This window comes from Bacillus rossius (assembly GCF_032445375.1).
Source record: "Bacillus rossius redtenbacheri isolate Brsri chromosome 9 unlocalized genomic scaffold, Brsri_v3 Brsri_v3_scf9_1, whole genome shotgun sequence".
Taxonomy (NCBI): domain Eukaryota; kingdom Metazoa; phylum Arthropoda; class Insecta; order Phasmatodea; family Bacillidae; genus Bacillus; species Bacillus rossius.
In genome coordinates, this window is record NW_026962012.1 from 28,144 (window position 1) to 46,543 (window position 18,400).

The following is an 18,400-nucleotide window of genomic DNA, read 5'->3' on the forward strand; positions in this document are numbered from 1 at the left end:
GTGGGTACTTCGTTTCCATGACAACGTTGCGTGCTTGAGAGTCGGGAAACCATCGGTGCTATTCGTTTTTTCTTCGGTACATTACAAAACATTGTATTAAGTTTTTGTCAAAATTAATTAATTTTCATTTTATTTCATTTATTATAACTGTAAATAGGAGATTTGGTCTCATTTCCCCCCCCCCCCCCCCCCATAAATACAACCGTGCGAAGCCGGGTCGGGCAGCTAGTGTATTATGGGTTTCAGGTTAAAGTGTCTAGAACTATGTCTTTTATACCTCCTAAGCACACACGTCAACAATTTTGAGTTGCAATAAAAAGGTAACTCTTCTACATACCCTATACAGGCTAGTGCTCCTTAAAGAACCCGAACCTGTGAGAAAAGTGATGCATCAGATTCGTGGAAATGTATTTAGGTTTCACGTTAAAGTGTCTCGAACATTGTCATTTATATCTCCTACACACACACATCGCAAAGTTTAATGTGGAATAAAAATTTAACTTCCTACGTAGGTACCCTATACAGCACAAGTGCTCCTTAAAGAACCCGATCCTGTGAGTAATCTAATGCCTCAGCTTCGTGGCAATGTATTATTGGTTTAACGTTAATGTGTATCGAACTACGCACACACATCGCCAATTTTAATGCAATAAAAATTTAACTCTCCTATGTGCCCTAAATAGAGCTAGCGCTCCTTAAAGAACCCTATTCTGTGAGTGAGGTAATGCATCAGATAATATGCAATGTATTATGGGTTTCACGTTAAAGTGTCTCGATATTTGTCATATATTCCTCCTACGCACAAACATCGCCAAGTTTGAGATTCACTCAAAGTTTAACTATTCTAAGTAACCTATACTGGGCAAGTGCTCCTTAAAGAACCCGATCCTGTGAGTAAACTGTTGCATTAGCTTCGTGGCAATGTATTATGGGTTTTACGTTAAAGTGTCTCGAACTTTGTCATTTATACCTCCTATGCACACACATCGCCAAGTTAAAGATGCAATAAAAATTTAACTCTCGTACGTAGGTAGTGAAACACTAGAGCTACTTAAAAGAATCAAATCCTGTGATGATTCAGCTTCGTGAAATGTATAATGCGTTTCACGTTAAATTGTCTCGAACTTTGCCTAATATACCTTATAGTACAAACCTCGCCAAGTTAGATATGCAATAAAAATTTAACTCCTTACTTAGGTAGTGCAGCACTAGTGCGCAATAAAAAACCCGATCCTGTAGGTTAAGTCATGCATCAGCTTCGTGGAAATGTATCATGGGTTTTATTTGAGTGCCTCGAACTGTGTCAAATATACCTTCTAAGCACACACATCGCCAAGTTTTAGATGGAATAAAATTTAACTTTTCTACGTACCCTATACAGAGCTAGTGCTCCTTAAAGAAACCTATCCTGTGAGGAAGATAATGGATCACCTTCGTGGCAATGTGTTATGGTTTCACTTTAAAGTCTCTCAAACTTTGCCACTCATACCTACTATCCACACACGTAGTCAAATTTGAATTGCAATAACAACTGAACCCTATACACAGCAATTGCTCCTTAAAGAATCCGATCCTGTGAGTAAGGTGATGCATCAGCTTCGTGGCAATGTATTATGGGTTTCACTTTAAAATCTCTCGAACTTTACAACTCATTCCTAATATCCACACACATTGTCAATTTTGAGTGGAAATAACAATATAACTTTCATACTTACCCTATACAGAGCTAGTGCTCCTTAAAGAACCCGAACTTGTGAGTAAAGTGATGAATCAGCTTCGTAGCAATGTATTATGAGTTTAATTATAACGTGTCTCAAACTTTGCCACTCATACCTACTGTCCACACATGTTGTCAAGATTGAATTGCAATAACAACCTAACTTTCCTATGTGCCCTATTCAGGGCTAGTGCACTTTAAAGAACCCGATCCTGCGAATAATTAGCTTCGTGGCAATGTATTATGGGTTTCACGTTAAAGTGTCCCGAAGTTTGCCATTTATACCTCATAGTCACAAACGTCGCCAAGTTAGAGATACAAAAAAATTTAACTCTCGTACTTAGATTGTGCAGCACTAGAGCTACATAAAAGAACCAATTCCTGTAAGTATGGTTTGGCATCAGCTTCGTGGCAATGTATTATTGTTTTTACGTTAAAGTTTATCGAACAATGTCATTTATACCTCCTACGCACAAAAATCGCCAAGTTTGAGATGCAATAAAAATTTAACTTTCCTACGTACCCTATAAAGAGCTAGTGCTCCTTGAACACCCGACCTGTGAGTAAGATGATGAATCAGCTTCGTGGCAATGTATAAAGGATTTCACTTTAAAGATTCTCGTACTTTGTCATTTATAACACCTACGCTAACAAATAAAGCCAATTGTGAGATGCAAAAAAATATATATATAACTATCCTACGTACCATATACAGGGCTAGTGCTCCTTAAAGAACCTGAACCTTTGAGTAATGTGATGCCTCAGATTCGTGGCAATGCATTATGGGTTTCAAGTTAAATTGTGTCGAAGTTTGCCATTTATACCTTCTAGTCACAAACGTCGCCAAGTTAGAGATGCAATAAAAATTTACCTCGTACTTAGGTAGTGCAGCACTAGAGCTACGTACTTAAAAGAAACCATTCCAGTGAGTAAGGTGTGGCATCAGTTTCGTGGCAATGTATTATTGGTTCTACGTTTCATTTATACCTCCCACGCACAAACATCTCTAAGTAAGAGATAAAATAAAAATTTAACTTTCCTACATACCCTATACAGAGATAGTGCTCCTTAAAGAACTCGATCCTATGAGTAATGTATAAGCTTCGTGGCAATGTATTATGGGTTTCACGTTAAATTGACTCGAACTTTGGCATTTATACATCCTAGTCACAAACGTCACCATGTTAGAGATGCAATAAAACTTTAACTCTCATACTAAGGTAGTGCAGCACCAGAGTTACTTAAAAGAACCCATTCATGTAAGTTAGGTGATGCGTCATCTTCGAAGTAATGTATTATGGGTTTCTGGTTAAAGTGTCTCGAACTATGTCTTTTATCCCTCCTAAGCACACACGTCAACAAGTTTGAATTGCATTAAAAAGATAACACTTCTACAACCCTATACAGGGCTAGTGCTCCCTTAACAACCCGATATTGTGAGTAAAGTGGGCATCAGCTTCGTGGAAATGTATTATGGGTTTAATTATAAAGTGTCTCGAACTTTGTCATTTATATTTCCTTCGCAAACACATCGCCAAGTTTGAGATGCAATAAAAATTTAACTATCCTACATAATGTATACAGAGCTAGTGCTCCTTAAAGAACCCGATCCGGTGAATGAGGTGATGTATCATCTTCGTGGCAATGTATTATTGGTTTAATTTGAAAGTGTCCCGTACTTTGTCAAATATACCTCCCACTCACACACATCGCCAAGTTTGAGATGCAATAAAAATTTAACTCTCCTACGTACCCTATATAGGATAAGTGCTTATTAAAAAACCCGATCCTGTGAGTAAACTGATGTATCACCTTCGTGGCAATATTCACTTTAAAGTCTCTCGAACTTTGCCACTCATACCTACTATCCACACACGTCAGTTTTTATTTGCAATAACAACTGCAGCATCTGCAGCATGAACTATGAGTCTGACATCGGCCTCCTCATGTGTTCAGGTGCATAGACTGTCCATATCTTCACGTTGTACAGAAGTAATTACATTTGAGTGCAGTGTAGAATACACTTCTTTGTCAGTTGTTTTCATGCTTGGATGGTGTGTTTTCCAAGATATTTAAAAAGCTCTGTTTTATTCTCACTATCTCTAAGAAAACTTTGCCAACTATGAGGAATTTTGGTAGAACTCATGACTCGTATTCTTCTTCCACTGCCTCGTTTTGTATGTACAAAATTCTTGAGGCTATCTTTGGTATACAAATCCCAAATTATATCAAGCCTTTTGGCTGGCAGTGAAAATATATATGGAAGGTATACATCATCCACATAGTCATGAAATGTTTGTGCACCTTTAGGTTGAAGCATGTGAACAATTGCAGCTGTATCCAACAGTATTGAATTCTCTGGAGGTAATGTTGAAATTGTAGCCTTTTCCGAACTTGAAAGTATGCATTGTATTAAATCTGATTTAGATTGACATACACGTATTTCACCACTAACCGACAGTGAAGGTGGAAAGCACTGATTCTCATGCTTAAAGGATTCATCAAGATCACCGTATCATGTTTGACAGGCTATGTATACTCTACCAAAAAGGGAGCAGTCGTTTTTCAGGCCAGCGAATTTGCCATCCCCAACTTTCTTGGTGGAGTTTTCAGTTTTACTGAATGTAGGAAGCTTATTTAGTTTTATGGGTTCCATTATACCCAGAGTTGCTTCTTCCAGTCTTTCCTTCACAAACCGCTCATATAACTGTTTTCCCTCTTTTCCAATAATCTGGACAAAATTCGCAACTGTACTATCTGCAACCTCCCTTGTAAATAAATTATAACGTTTGGGGCTGTCTTCCAGAAAAGGGTTGCCAAGGTTATCTATCACCGCTTCCAAACATTTTACATTTTTCTTAAAACGACTCTGAGCCGAATTGGTGTCTTGATGATGTTTGACTACTACATTATCAGGATTAGCCGAACATGTTCCAAATGTCTGAACTATAACATACAGCTCAGGACTAGCCAAAACCCACTTGTTTAAGATTTAGAATTTTCTGTTAGGCCAGCTATGCCACCATCGCCGTTCAATACAGCATTAACCTGTTCATGAGCATGATCTAAGGCAATGTTTGAGAATTTCCTTTTGGATTTTGTTGCCACAAATGCACCAGATTTAATTTTTTTTTTGAGATTTCAGGATGATCAGGTTCCAAGTTAACCATATCTCTAATATGAACTGAAAGCCATCGAGCATAATGTGTGTGGTCTAAAGCAAAAAACCAGGGCAACAGTCTAATCATAGCTTCAATATGTACTTGTCAAAGTCAGCTTGACGTATGACACGAACAAACTGTAATATTATTCTCTCCAGATGCATTACTAAGCTCCAGAATTTGTGTTGAGGATAAAGCTTGCACCTTTCTTCATCCCAATCTTTAAAAACTAGCTGACATTCTTCATAGCATGTTTTCCTGTAAACATTATATGCCTTCCTTTTCGAGGAATACAGAGCACAAAGAGTAACTTGATGGGCGTGTGATATGTGTTGCTTTTATCATTGCATCTGCTTTACCTTGAGTCGTGATTTCAGCTTGTACAACAAGCATTTACCCAACCACTGTCCTCAAGCCAATGGCCGACTGCCCTGAGCGCAGCAAGTTCTATGTAAAGTCCTACGAGCATAATAACAAAATGTGTTCCCATGTGTTTCTGGTTTCAGAAATTGTATTTCCTTGGCAATAGCATAAAGTGGTTGATCTACAGATATAACTGGCACAAAATAATTATACAAAAGTCTTTGTATCTCTTAAACAGTAAGCCCTACTCAAAAAATAAAAGGGAACAAGTTTGAAGGAAATTTAAATATCTTTCATTTTTTGAATAACTGTTTTTGTCGTTGGAACCACCGTTTTTGAGATAAATTAAAAAAACTGAATTTTCGCTGGCCCCCCCAGGAGGGGTACCGAAGGGCACCACTTCTGAAAACTTTCAGGGGGGTGTATTTATTAATTGTATGAAGTGGCATGCTTTTATCAAAAAGTGCAGGGTTCAGCTGATTTTTTGCTCTTAACCCCCGCACTAATGTGCCTATGTGGCATTCCTGGGTGAAGATACATGTATGTACAGCTTGTCGTACTTAAAGATTACATCTTATTTAATTGGCATATAAAATAGCTTCAACTTTAAAATGAGAAAGAAAGAAAATCAACTACAAAATATATTCTCAAGCATTGCTTTCATTTTTTTTTTAATATTATTACAATCTCACTACAAACATCAAATAATCTGAACCATTTTACAGTTGCTGTATGAAAACCTGCTTATAGGTATAAAAAAATTGCTGGCAACAAAACAAAACATTTCTAACAACAAAAATTTATTAGACTAAGCACAGCAAACTGTGAAAAATGGCCCAGACCTCACATAGTGTAAAATACATTTCATTCCGCGATCAACACAACACTATTTCCTTTACAGATCTGGCAAAATCTTCATTTCATCAAAATAAACAGAAGAAAAAATGTTAACTGATAAAATTTTAACTAAACATGTTTAAACTGTTACAATTTTACAATTAATTAAATACAGCACATACAAATTGGATTTACAATCAAAATGTAGCCCCCTCACTAACGAGCAGTTCAAAATTCACCTGCAACATAAAAGCTTCCAATCTATATGAACAATATACATGAAAATAAGTCTTCCTAAATGCTGCAGACTAAGAGAACTACACTAAAACACGTGGAAGAGATAACTCGGCACATCATTTATGGAACTTTGGTGGAGTTACTTTTGAATCCTGGCGAAGGTCGTGCAAATGAAGTCTGAACTGTCATTATCGCAGGTGCAGAGACAACATTTAACATCCAACTATAATTTTCAAATTTTAACAAGGAATTTAAAATGCCACTTGAAAGGCATAATATATGACGGACTGGATAGAAAACTTTTAATATTCTACAAAATTCCAGTCTGAATCAATCACACCATAACGTTCACACTTCATACATAGCATAATGTCACAAATTCAGGTTACATTATTCTTCAATTTCAACTGTGTAAACCGACTTGTTCTTACTTAAACGCACAATTTTTTTATGGAATGGTGCAAGGCACACACTTTCATTTACTTTTAACATTTTGACTTCCATACAAAAGTGCACAGTAAATTAAGATTAAGTGCACAGCAAAAACTTCCTAACCGAGAAAATTATTTTGCAAGTGCAAGTTAAAAATTTCACTTAATATTATTATTTTAATGGACCCAATCACAGATAAATTTAACCAAAGAATTTAAACTACAAAATAATTGAACACCTAAAATATTCAAAACACTTAATTCAATGGTTTGACCAGTGACTGAAAATTTTTAAATATACAGATTTTATCATTTTTCCACAATGAAAATAGTAAATGAAGCAGTAAGAAACGTTTACCAACACAAATCTCCATCAAATACATTTAAAAAAATACTACGAGAGATGTTATTTGGCTAACAACTGTCCAACGTTTAAAGATCTTACATCATTATCACAACACACTTTTAATGGCAGTATGACAACATTCGAAATTACTATATGCTTTTCCACACAATTAAATTGCACAAGATGATTTTACAACACTCAAAACACAAACAAACACAAGAAAACACAGAGTCATTAAAATGTATGAAAGACTATAAAAAATACCATAAATGCTAATTTCTGGGATGAAACAAACCAAACATACCATGTTTGTCTTAAGTTATCAAATTTTAAACCATTAAATGCTTATGAAAAATATTCTAGCTCAAACTGTGACCTATTTTATCAGCTTTTTTTTTTATTCCAAACTCTGCCAACTCACAGAGATAGTACATACTTTCATATATACTGGAAGTAAACAGTTGGTGGTAATTTTCTTTTTGAAGATTTAATGGAAGGATATTATGCAAGAACATCATTAAGTCAGCTTCATACAGCCCCAGATTCCCTGATGAAAAAAAAAACACAGAATGAAAGAAAAAATAAAAAAAGCCTTGCATGATAATGCAAGAAAATTAAATTCATCTCAGCCTAGACAATTTAAAAACTACTCTGTATAATACAACCACAAAATTATATCTCCATTTGCACTTTAGTTTTCAGTCTATTTGGTATCAAAACTTTCAGTTTATAAACCACTGTAAGCATTGAGAACAAATTACTATTGGCTGCCAGTGTGTGACGTCGTAACACTTTCTGGCCAGACAGTCATTGTCGTCTTAGCAAAGAAAATGTGAGTTTTTGGAATTTCACTCGCAGTTAAGGATAATGAGCAGTAAAATATGATTAGTGTAAACTTTAAACTAAAAACATATTTGAGTAATATGCTTCTTGCAAATGCTTATTGGATAGTGAGATATATTATGAATAACAATGTTCATAACTGAAAGAAAAGGTAGATAAATGTATAAAATTGCAAATTTTTTGTATACAGTAGAACCCCGATTTTGCGAACACGGATTTAACGAAAACAGCGATTTAACGTAAAGGTTTTCAGGAACCAACAAAAATCACCAATTTATTAAAATAATAATATAGATTTCCAAAAAATTCAAGTAAATAGTAATGGAATCTTATTAAAAAATACACTCTGTGGTGTCAGTAATAGAATGGAGGTACTATATATTAATATGTGCCTTTGCATCATCTGTCCAAATACGAAAAAATTAAAAAAAAATTGTTCAAATTGCTTAAAAGCTGCGGGCGTGCCATTGCGCGCGCCTGGATAGATAGACTGTCCGCGACACATGACGTCATGAAGGGTTTCTTTGTCCGCATCCCCCTCCCCCTCCAATGCCTGGCTTGACTCACCACGTTATCTTCCAAACACGCCCGCATAGTAACAGTGCTAGCCAATAATCACACGTTTCCAAATATTCCCTTTCCCATCCTCCAGGTTTTTTCAACTTGTGACCACGTCACACTAATACGCCATTATCATTATTCTCTAGATGTGTAAAAGTAACGAAAAAAAGCGTACCCGTATGTATTCGTTACTATAACAATTAGTACTCGTTACTATCGTATCGTTACGTTACTCGTTACTTCTGAAACCGCATTAAAAAGCTATGTTATGTTGCACCAACGAATCGAGTCGTATTGCGTACGCGTACATTATGACGTCGCGTAAATAATAATAAATAGAATATAAACAATTAACAATATTTGATAATTAACAGTTTTTGTTAACCAAGAAACAATTAAATCTCATTAATGCGGCTTTTTTATATTATCTCTTTTAAGATAATAACAAAAAAACGTGAAAATACGCGATAATAAAAAACAAAAACATACATATTTCTAATTTGTAAACAATACTTTCTTACGTTGTTTCTGTTCCAATCTCAAACTTTGTCTACACACACAATACCTTTAATAAACAGTAACAAACTTTGACGACGAATTTCCAAATTATACTTTATTTAATAAACAAACATCGTTCTTTGTAACGCAAATTCATCGAATATGCGCGCGCATGCGTAAAACATACGAAAAATGCGAGTAACGAAATGCAGCCGTGTGTAACGCTTCGTTACTCGTTACTAGATGGCTTACCCGTTACTCAGTACCGAATACATACGGTTTGCTACAGCTCTATTATTCTCAGTAAGAGCTTTGTGCGCGGTGTTTAGTTTTTGGAATACGTTTTTTATAAGTGCTGCGCAGCTCAGCGAACAAAGAGAGTCAGCCGGCGGCTACGCCGCGCCGTAATAGCAGCTGACCGAGTACAATGACCTTTCTCCGCGTACGGCGCGCTATGGACGGTAAATTTCCATCAATTTGCGGCCTTTTTTTTTTTAATTTTTTACTGTGACGCAATGTGTATGTAGCTTGTTTTTGTTATAAACGCTGCAGGTTGCGACTGTATTTTAATAAACTTTAACGTATTTCTTACACTTTACATATTTTTAAACTTTTTTTTATGCCTCATTTTTCACGGTTTCTAAAAATCTGTATGTACGACCGAGGTGTACGTACGAACCGGGGGCCGTACGAGCGAGATCAAAAACTTTGAAGATGGAATGTTGACGAAGTCTGAGATAGCACGGCAGCACAAGATATCAGCGTCGACCCTGTCTACGATATGGAAACGTAGGTACGCGATTATGAGTGCGGGGGTCATTGAAAATCGGTAAATCGGATTTAACGAAACATCGATTTAGAGTAAACATTTTCGGTAACCGTAGCACTTCGTTAAATCGGGGTTCTACTGTACTTTGAGTGTAGTCTTTATTTTTCAGACATTGAAATTTTTTCTAGTATATATTTTTTACTAAAGTAAGTGTTTCAGATATTACTGTGCTGTCGTTTACTTTGCTTTGAACGTATATATTTATCATTTTTGTTAATATTTTACTCTTTACAAATTTTATTCATGTTACAGTAAAAGCAGGGGCGTAGCAAAGCACCAAATCTTTAATTAATTTCTTATTCATCACTCAAAAAAATTTCATATTAAAATTAATAAAATTTTTACCATTACAATATTTAAATTTAAGTACCGAAAACTGCTAAAATAGCACTATTTTACACCTTAAAATCCTAATTTTTCCCGGGGTAGGACCTCCGCTTTAATATGGGGGAGGGGGGGGGGAATGCTTTTTAACACCCCTTATACACAAATCCTGGCTACGCCACTGAGTAGGTAAAAGGCACGTAAATCACTAATACTAGTTACCTACAAAAATTAATTTATATTAAAGTATTTAAATTTTAAAATGGCAATTTGAATTTGAATTTGTAAAATATATACATAATGTGATTAAATACAAAACATTAAATTTTTTATATTTTATATCAGTTTTCGCTCAACCCTAAGGGAAACAAACAAAGTTCCAGTAGCCTTTGTTTCACAACTGTTTACTTCCAACAGCAGGTTTGAACACTATTGTAATCTGTTACGTCACATCGGTATATAAATAACAGATTCAAGACAAATGCCAGAATCAGCGTTTACAATAGTGTGAATAACTGTAAAAAAAAAAACTGACAATTTCACAATCCCTAGCCAAGCTATGGGAGACATAACTAAACAAACTTATGGCAGTTCTCAAGATACTTAAGTTAACCACAGGTCTGAACAATAAAGGTAATTTTTCAGGAAATTTTTCTTATTTCTTTTAACTGAACAAGCCATAATTGTTTCTAGATTAGGTACATAGCACATTGTTTCTTTGTTTGAAAATAAAAAGAACAGTGTTTTTACACCAATTGTTTCCAGATTTCAAAAAATATTTTCCTAAAAGTGGAAATACATTTAGAATAAACTGCATTCGCTGAGAAAAAAAACAATCAAAATTAGTTTATTTAAATTTAAAAAACTTATTTTCTTTTTGATGCAAATGTTATTTGTTTCATAACAGCCTTATTGTTCCTAGTTTTAAGTACTGCTTTACGAAATGTTTCCTTAATCTTCAAACTAAAGATTGTTTCCTGAAAATAGTGCAGTGCTTCCTTCACATAATAATGGTATTTGTGCATAGTAAGTTAAGTAATCAAGTCATATCAAAATGCTCATGTAGATAAAGAAAAAGGTACATAGATCAACTCATTTCAAACTGTGTTTTATTCTATGTATTTCATTATCAAAATGATTGTGTGTTATTGTGGAAATTTTGCTGGTTGAATGATATTTAAGACCTGGTGACATGTAATAAGTTCACACACCTTTTTCAGAAACAGTAACACACAAAATTGGAATTATAAAAATATTTTTATGCATCATGGAAAATAATTTTTCACTAGCAATCATAACTAATTTAGATGTTTACTGGCCATAAAATTCAGGATGCAAGTTATTTTAATGTGATAGTAGGTTTATAATTTTAGGGGATAGCCATTTCCTTCTGACATTGAATTTTGGGAGGAAAAAACTTTACTGATGCCCAAGGGATGATGACAGGTATACAGCAGTCTAATGCTAGTGAACAAAGTTTAAACATATTATCTATCGCTAAGGGGCCAAGAGTATTATTTTACCTCGACAGTAAACTGACTACACCCGCCCCTCTAAGTAACGCTGTTCGACTTGTGAGGTTTTGAAGCCCAACTGCACGATAAGAAGTAGCGCTGTCATAGATTCGAAGAAGCGCTCTCTTTCATCTGCGTGAATTTCTTATTTGCGTGTGCGAACAATGACAATGTCACTCGTTTAGCATTAAACACATGCAATGAATTGATGTGAAGAATCAACAAATGATAGTTTACCTTTTCCTTAACAGCAAGTCACTTTCTTAAATGTGTAGTTACTTAAGCTCAACTAACATACCGTATAAACCCACGTAACACCCGCACCTTTTTTCAAAAAATCAGGTTCGAAAAAGTAGAGTGCGGGTGTTACACGGGTCTTGGGCCATTTTAGCGCGGTGACGAAATAACGCCGGCGCGACTGGAGATTGCTGTGATAGAAAAGAGGAGTAGGGGAAAAGGAGGGGAAGGAAGCGGCAGACAGTCAAGGTCACATTCCTCACAGCGTTGTCACGCTGCAGCTTCGCTGGTTACAAACGCGCGCTCCCACGCACTGTCCTATCCTCATTTGCAAAGTACCCAGTGGTTTTACACGTGTGTTGGCTGCAACTATTGTAATGAATTGTAAAAAGTTGCGTTCTTTCACAGTTGCAGAAAAATTAAAAATAATCAGTGAAGCGGAAGAAATCGGTAACCGTGTTGCTGGGCGAAAATATGTCGACGAATCATGTGTGAGGGATTGGAGGAAAAGTAAAGACAAACTGTTTTCGGCCAGTGGTGATAGACGTGTGTTCCGTGGTGCGGTAGCAAAGTTTCCGGATAGAGGAAAAACTCCACGACTACATCAGGACAGACGGCAATTCGGGTGCGCTGTAAGCACGGAAATGTGTTCGCTAAAGGCGCTGCAAATTGCTCGTGAACTTGGCGTGGGTGAAGGCTTTAAAACAAGTAGGAACTGGATGCGCAGGTTCGTGGTAAGTCCATGAGGCGGCGTACTACAATCTGCCAGCGTTTACCGACAAGCTACGATGAGAAATTAATAGCATTTCAGAGGCATGTGTTAAAGCTGCGGAAGCTGTAGAATATGCCACATTTAGGCACAAGGTTTTTTTTTGCATGTAATAAAAATAGTTTTTATCATGCGTGGCTAGGACTCGCGTGCTTTATCGTTTATTTTGTTTGAACGAGGTCATTGCCCAGCGCACGATAATGGACGCGGAATATTGTAACTGTAAACAGCTGGGAGCTGGGCAAGGTCACGCGCATACACGGCGTGTTGTTATCGTTCGCGCGCGCCGATGCCACGTTCTACTCGCGCGATGTTGCCATATTGCAGTTGCCTGCCTTCTGTACACTTTTAACGCAAATGCCGAGGCTGTAATAAGTAGCATAGTACTTTTTTGGTAATTCTTTACGATTTGTTACTGGTTGAAAAAAAAAGAAATCACGACTAATTTTTTTTTTCCATGCAGATTTGCAATAAAAACATTTTTTCCCACCATGGCATTCTAAAAATAAGGGTGCGGGTCTTACCCGAGGGCGGGTGGTACGTGGGTTTATACGGTAGTACACAAGACACCTGGGTGTTCAGCCAATGTACCTTTATATTACACCATCCCCCAAGTCAACAACAGCTCTGGTGTGAAGGCATCTGTACTAATTTACCTCACACTTATCAGGATACACTAGTGTAAGTCATGTGATTAGCGATTCATGGTAGGCATTCAGTAAACAAAAAAGTGTATTATGTAATTAAAAGGTTAAATAATTTTACTTATAAATATAAAATGTTAAGTTCACGATTTTTAATCTTATTAGAATTGAAAAAGTTTTTCTTTATTAATAACATTATTATTTTGTAACTCTAGTCACTATTTCTTGCAGTGAAACTAAAATTTACGAAATATTTTACCAAGACTGTTTGATCTAAAACACATCAAAAGTAGTGCATCCCAGTTAACATCTGCCAAGACTGAAATTCATAGCCCGTAACCTTCGAAACATATGTATGGAAAGTGATAAATTTGTGTGATAAATATCCAGAGTAAGTGGACATCGTGGCGCGCTGGAACAAGACATTTCTACACCTTGAATAATTGCATTCACCGACACGATACAGCTACTTGCCATTACCAAGTAAATCCAGGACCGAATATAACTGATATTCATAAAATGGTATGTACTAAAGGGTCCTGTGAGTTTTTTAACATTGAGTAGAAATTTCAATTGGTTTTGACATTTATTTTATGGACAAGCAATAACTTTTATGGTTTAAAGTACACTTAAAAACATCCAGTGGTTAAAGTGACATCAGAGACCAGAAGAATTGCTTACCCCGAGATTTTCTAGTCTAGGCATTTGGGAACACATTATATATTCATTATTCAGTTTAATGTAATAGTTATTTTCTTTAGTTTACAAATTAGAAATGATTTTTAGATTGTTGGTAACATATTTTAATTGAACTATTTTATGAATTTAACTATAACTTCATGGACACTCATTGATCACATAGGAAAACCATTGGAATCCTAAGCTCAATGATGTATTGTATGGAAATTGCTTCATCATTAGGAAATTGTTTGCAATCTTTGATTTAGGAATTTATATATATTAACTCAGATAGTTCAATGTTTATTACATGTCAGTTTTGGAATGAATCTTGTTTTACTGTATGTCCCATTCGTGTACTAGTTGAAATTCTGTGTTGGACTAACATAATTGAAGAAAAATATGGTTAGCTACCGGTACATAACACAAACTCAAAGTGTAAATAAAAAGTTTATTTAAATGTACTTTAATTGTTTTTAGACACGTAATTAGTACTGGGAATTGATTTTAATGGAAGCAGTCTTTTGCGTAAATGGTAGTCAACCAACACACTTATGTGGTAGGAGAATGAATTACAGTAGAATCCCTCCCGAACGACCCCCCTCTGGAACGACCATTCCGTAAGAACGACCAGTTTTCGAGGAACCGTGAAAAAATTCGAAAAAAAAAGAGTAAAATCGGATGAAAACCAGTGCGCTACACACTATGTACAGCGCTGCGCGTCACGTTTTTCTTGGCGAGCGCTGTAATGTTGGCAGGCGCACGCATGGCTAAAAATAGATACCACCCCTCCAGAGTCCAGACTGGCCACCCTAGCGATAACGGTAAACAGTGGTGCGCATGCGCATTTCTGTTGCCGTCTCGATCCCGTGTCTTTGTCTTGTGGCTTGTTAGTGTGATCTTGCTCGCTGGTGGATACGCTTCTTTTGCTTGTTGATTCGGATATTTCTTGGTTTTTATTATTGTTGACGACTTATTACGCTTTGTTTCTTGGACGCCGATTTGGTTAGTGGTTTGATTTTGTGAATTTTGTATATTGTTGACGACACACGCATTTGTTTTTGGATTTTGATTTGGTAAAATTATTGGCTTGATTCAATGAACGATCGTTGACGACACATGCAGTTTTACACTGATTTTGATTTTTTTTTTTTGGGATTTTCGTTTCGCATTTGTGAAAATGAGTGCCAAGCGAAATACACTTTTGCTAATGAAAAAATATGAGATCATCCAGCAAGTGGATAAGAAAACAATTTCCAAGACTAAGATAGCGCAGCAATACAACATTCCGAAGTCTACTCTCTTCACGATTCTCAAACAGAGAGAAGAAATTGTGAATGCAGTACAGAAGCAAGGCCGCAATGTGCAACTGAAAAATTTGAGGGGCGCGACGTACGAAAACTTGGACGAAGCTATGTTGGAGTGGTTTGGTCAGCTGAGAGCTGAAAATTTGCCTGTGAGTGGGCCAATGATGTTGGCAAAGGCGGACGAACTGGCCAAAAATTTCCCAAATTCTCTGGAACGACCCTTCCGTAAGTACGACCGTTTTTTCGGGAACTGTGAGGGGTCGTTCCAGCGGGATTCTACTGTATTTTATTAACATACACTCTTTAGAAAAAAATAATTTTATTAGCACTGTTTTATTTATCACTCCGTTTTCCTGGAATGAATTATGGCATTACTGCGAGGGACAGGTGCATTTATAATAGAAATTTGTGAATACCATCACAAACTCTGAACTGTGTTCAAGTATTCAACAAAGCGCTACAACACAGTAAACTGACAGCACAATAGTTGCAGATTCTGCAATAGGTAGTAAGTTATGCTCTGCCTAGCTCCACTGTTGTACGAGCATGTGACACACATTGCTATAAATATATATAAAAAAAAATTGACCAAGATAGCACATTTTCAATGAAGGTACATTTAGTTAACTTTATTTTTTGGCCCTGCCTGTTCCCTAAAACGGCCCTGCTGCTTATGCAAATTATACCCAAGAAAATTATGCCATTGCAAGAAGGAACTGCCTACAGATAAAAAAATTAAGCTTTTCATAGTTTTGTTAGCAATTACTCTTTCAGTAAACATTTATCCATCCTCTGATCTGTACCAGATTGTTTGTTCAACTCCCTCATGTTCAAAATGCAACTAAAGAAAAAAAAACCATGTGAACAGCTACTACTGCAGGAGTGCACAAAGAATTTAATTTCTGGAAGGAAAGGACTATAACCACTTTTCTAGCTGTTTGCTTGGCAAATTCGTTTTATTTGTTGGTGGGAATGAAAGACTTTTTTTTAGGATTTGTTTGAGTGTGGTGAGTTGGGGAGGGGTTGGGTTAAGGGGAGGGTGGGAGCATGAACACACGAGATAAACTGGCTTAGATTTAGAACACTTCCCGCCATGAGCAAAAGCTATCAAAAACAAAATAGACCACAAATTCACATCCATAATTTGGTAGTATGCATGTGGAATGGATTCTAATTTTGCTTTAATAATAAATAATGAAAACAGTACACACTTGCAAAAAAAAAGTTTAAAAAATATTAACCAAGCAAATTGGTTCTACAAGCAAAAGTAACCTAAAAAATTAATCATTACAGACTTACAAATATAAAAGAAAACATGCAGCACAGAGTACGGTAGTAACAAAGAAATAATGCATGATGTATGTTATGTACCAAAGAATGTTTTGAGAACAGTAACCTGCATGACCAGCTAGGAAACATTTTCTTGTTGAACTTCGAAACAAATTTGTAATACACCCTAAAGCTTCACAAAGAACATTACCAAACAATATTTTAAGGAATGACTGACTTAATTGCTTAGCAAACCAATAAATTCAGGATATCCACATAGATAATCACATTATGGCACTGTAATCTGATATAGGTAATTTAGATCGATATTTCAATTAATAAAACCCCTACCATTACAGAATCATATTTAAAGACATAATTTCAGCAAACTTGAATACAACTTGTTGAAAAATAATGTATTTCCAGAAACTGAAAAAATAAACTAATGAACATATTTAGCTTACAAACTGTAGCAACAACATAAAACTTTTAGAATATATTTCTAAAAAATAATTATAATTCATGAATTATTTTCTTTTAAGTTCAAATATTAGAAATTAGAATAATATTTAAGTAAATTTGAAACACAAAACAGACTGCAACATATTTATCTACCTATTTGATCTATGAACATAGTGAATGAAAAGATGATGAAAAAAAAAATTACCTTGAAAGTTATTCACAGAAAGTAAAATAGTACTAAGAAAAATTGTTTTCACTGGAAAACAGGACTTTGTATTACATTTGATGCCATCTCACATTCCCTTTTTAACTAAGTAAACTTGTCATTTTCAGAATCATCCATACATAACAAAAACACTGTAACCAAAAATTTCCTATTTACGTGTTTTCTCAGTTCAGCACTTTGCCTTCATTCACTATAACACACTTTTACTGTTGTGCAAATGAATAGAAATTCTTCTCTATTAGCGGGAACAGGCAATAATTATTTATAATGGAAAATAAAAAACAATTCTTTCACTTGTATACCTTATGTACAATGAGAAATGTGACCAAAATCAAAATGTTAGTAATCAAGTTTATCACTTAGTAAGTGGCAAAGCTGACTTCTCTCCATTATGGAAAAAGAGTTGCAGCACGGTTTATTATGTAATGCAAGTCGCTAGTTCCGTCCTAAGAACTCAATGCGTTACGAAATTAAAGTATGCGAGTTATTTGCGTGCAACTCGCGTATAAAAAACCACCTCTTGCAGCACACAAACAGCAGAACGAGGAGGGGAGGGGGGAAGTCATTCTTGAGACGACGGGGGGAGGGGGCGAAGGGTTTGGGGGTAACATCCAGGTGTAGATCACAATCCATGCAGCAAGTTGTAATTTGACTACAGCGTCTCCACACTCGCGCACGTGGAAGTCAGTGCCGGGCGCCGCTCGGGGCTCGCCGAGGGCTGGAGCCTTCACCCAGAGGAGCAAGTCTGTTATCTTCTGTCTCTGTACAGAAGGTAGACCTGCATGGCGTGAGGCAGGTTGAGATTCTCGATGCGCTCCTCCAACTGGTGCTTCCCCACGCGCTGGCGGATCACTCTGCGGCACAGGTCCATCAGAGGCAGGGGTTCCGCTGAAACCAGAGATGGTGCCCACGTGAAACTGTGTTTCCTCCGCTGAGCAGACAGCGGTACACAACTGCAAAATTAGTGTTTTTTTTCTGGCACCATCGTTAACATTTTATTACGCATTTTATTTTTGACTTCGACACCTAAAATTGGATTCAAGGAGTATAACTGAGGTAATCTCTGTGTTTCAAATTTAAGATTTGGATTAGAAGAAAATTGAGATTTCACCTATTACTTATTAAAGTGTTATGATTTACTGTGTCA

At 36.2% G+C, this 18,400-nt stretch overlaps 1 protein-coding gene across 4 annotated transcripts in view; it reads right to left on the reverse strand.

Moving 5' to 3' along the window:
- Positions 1 to 5,869: 5,869 nt before the first annotated feature.
- Positions 5,870 to 18,400, reverse strand: part of LOC134542572 (protein gustavus) — a 197,383-nt gene continuing 184,852 nt past the window's right edge. For all 4 annotated transcript variants that reach the window (XM_063386946.1, XM_063386945.1, XM_063386947.1 and 1 more), the window contains one exon: positions 5,870 to 18,141. In XM_063386946.1, coding sequence (XP_063243016.1) covers positions 18,002 to 18,141 — 140 coding nt within the window. In that variant the 3' untranslated portion in view covers positions 5,870 to 18,001. The remainder of the gene's footprint in view (positions 18,142 to 18,400) is intronic.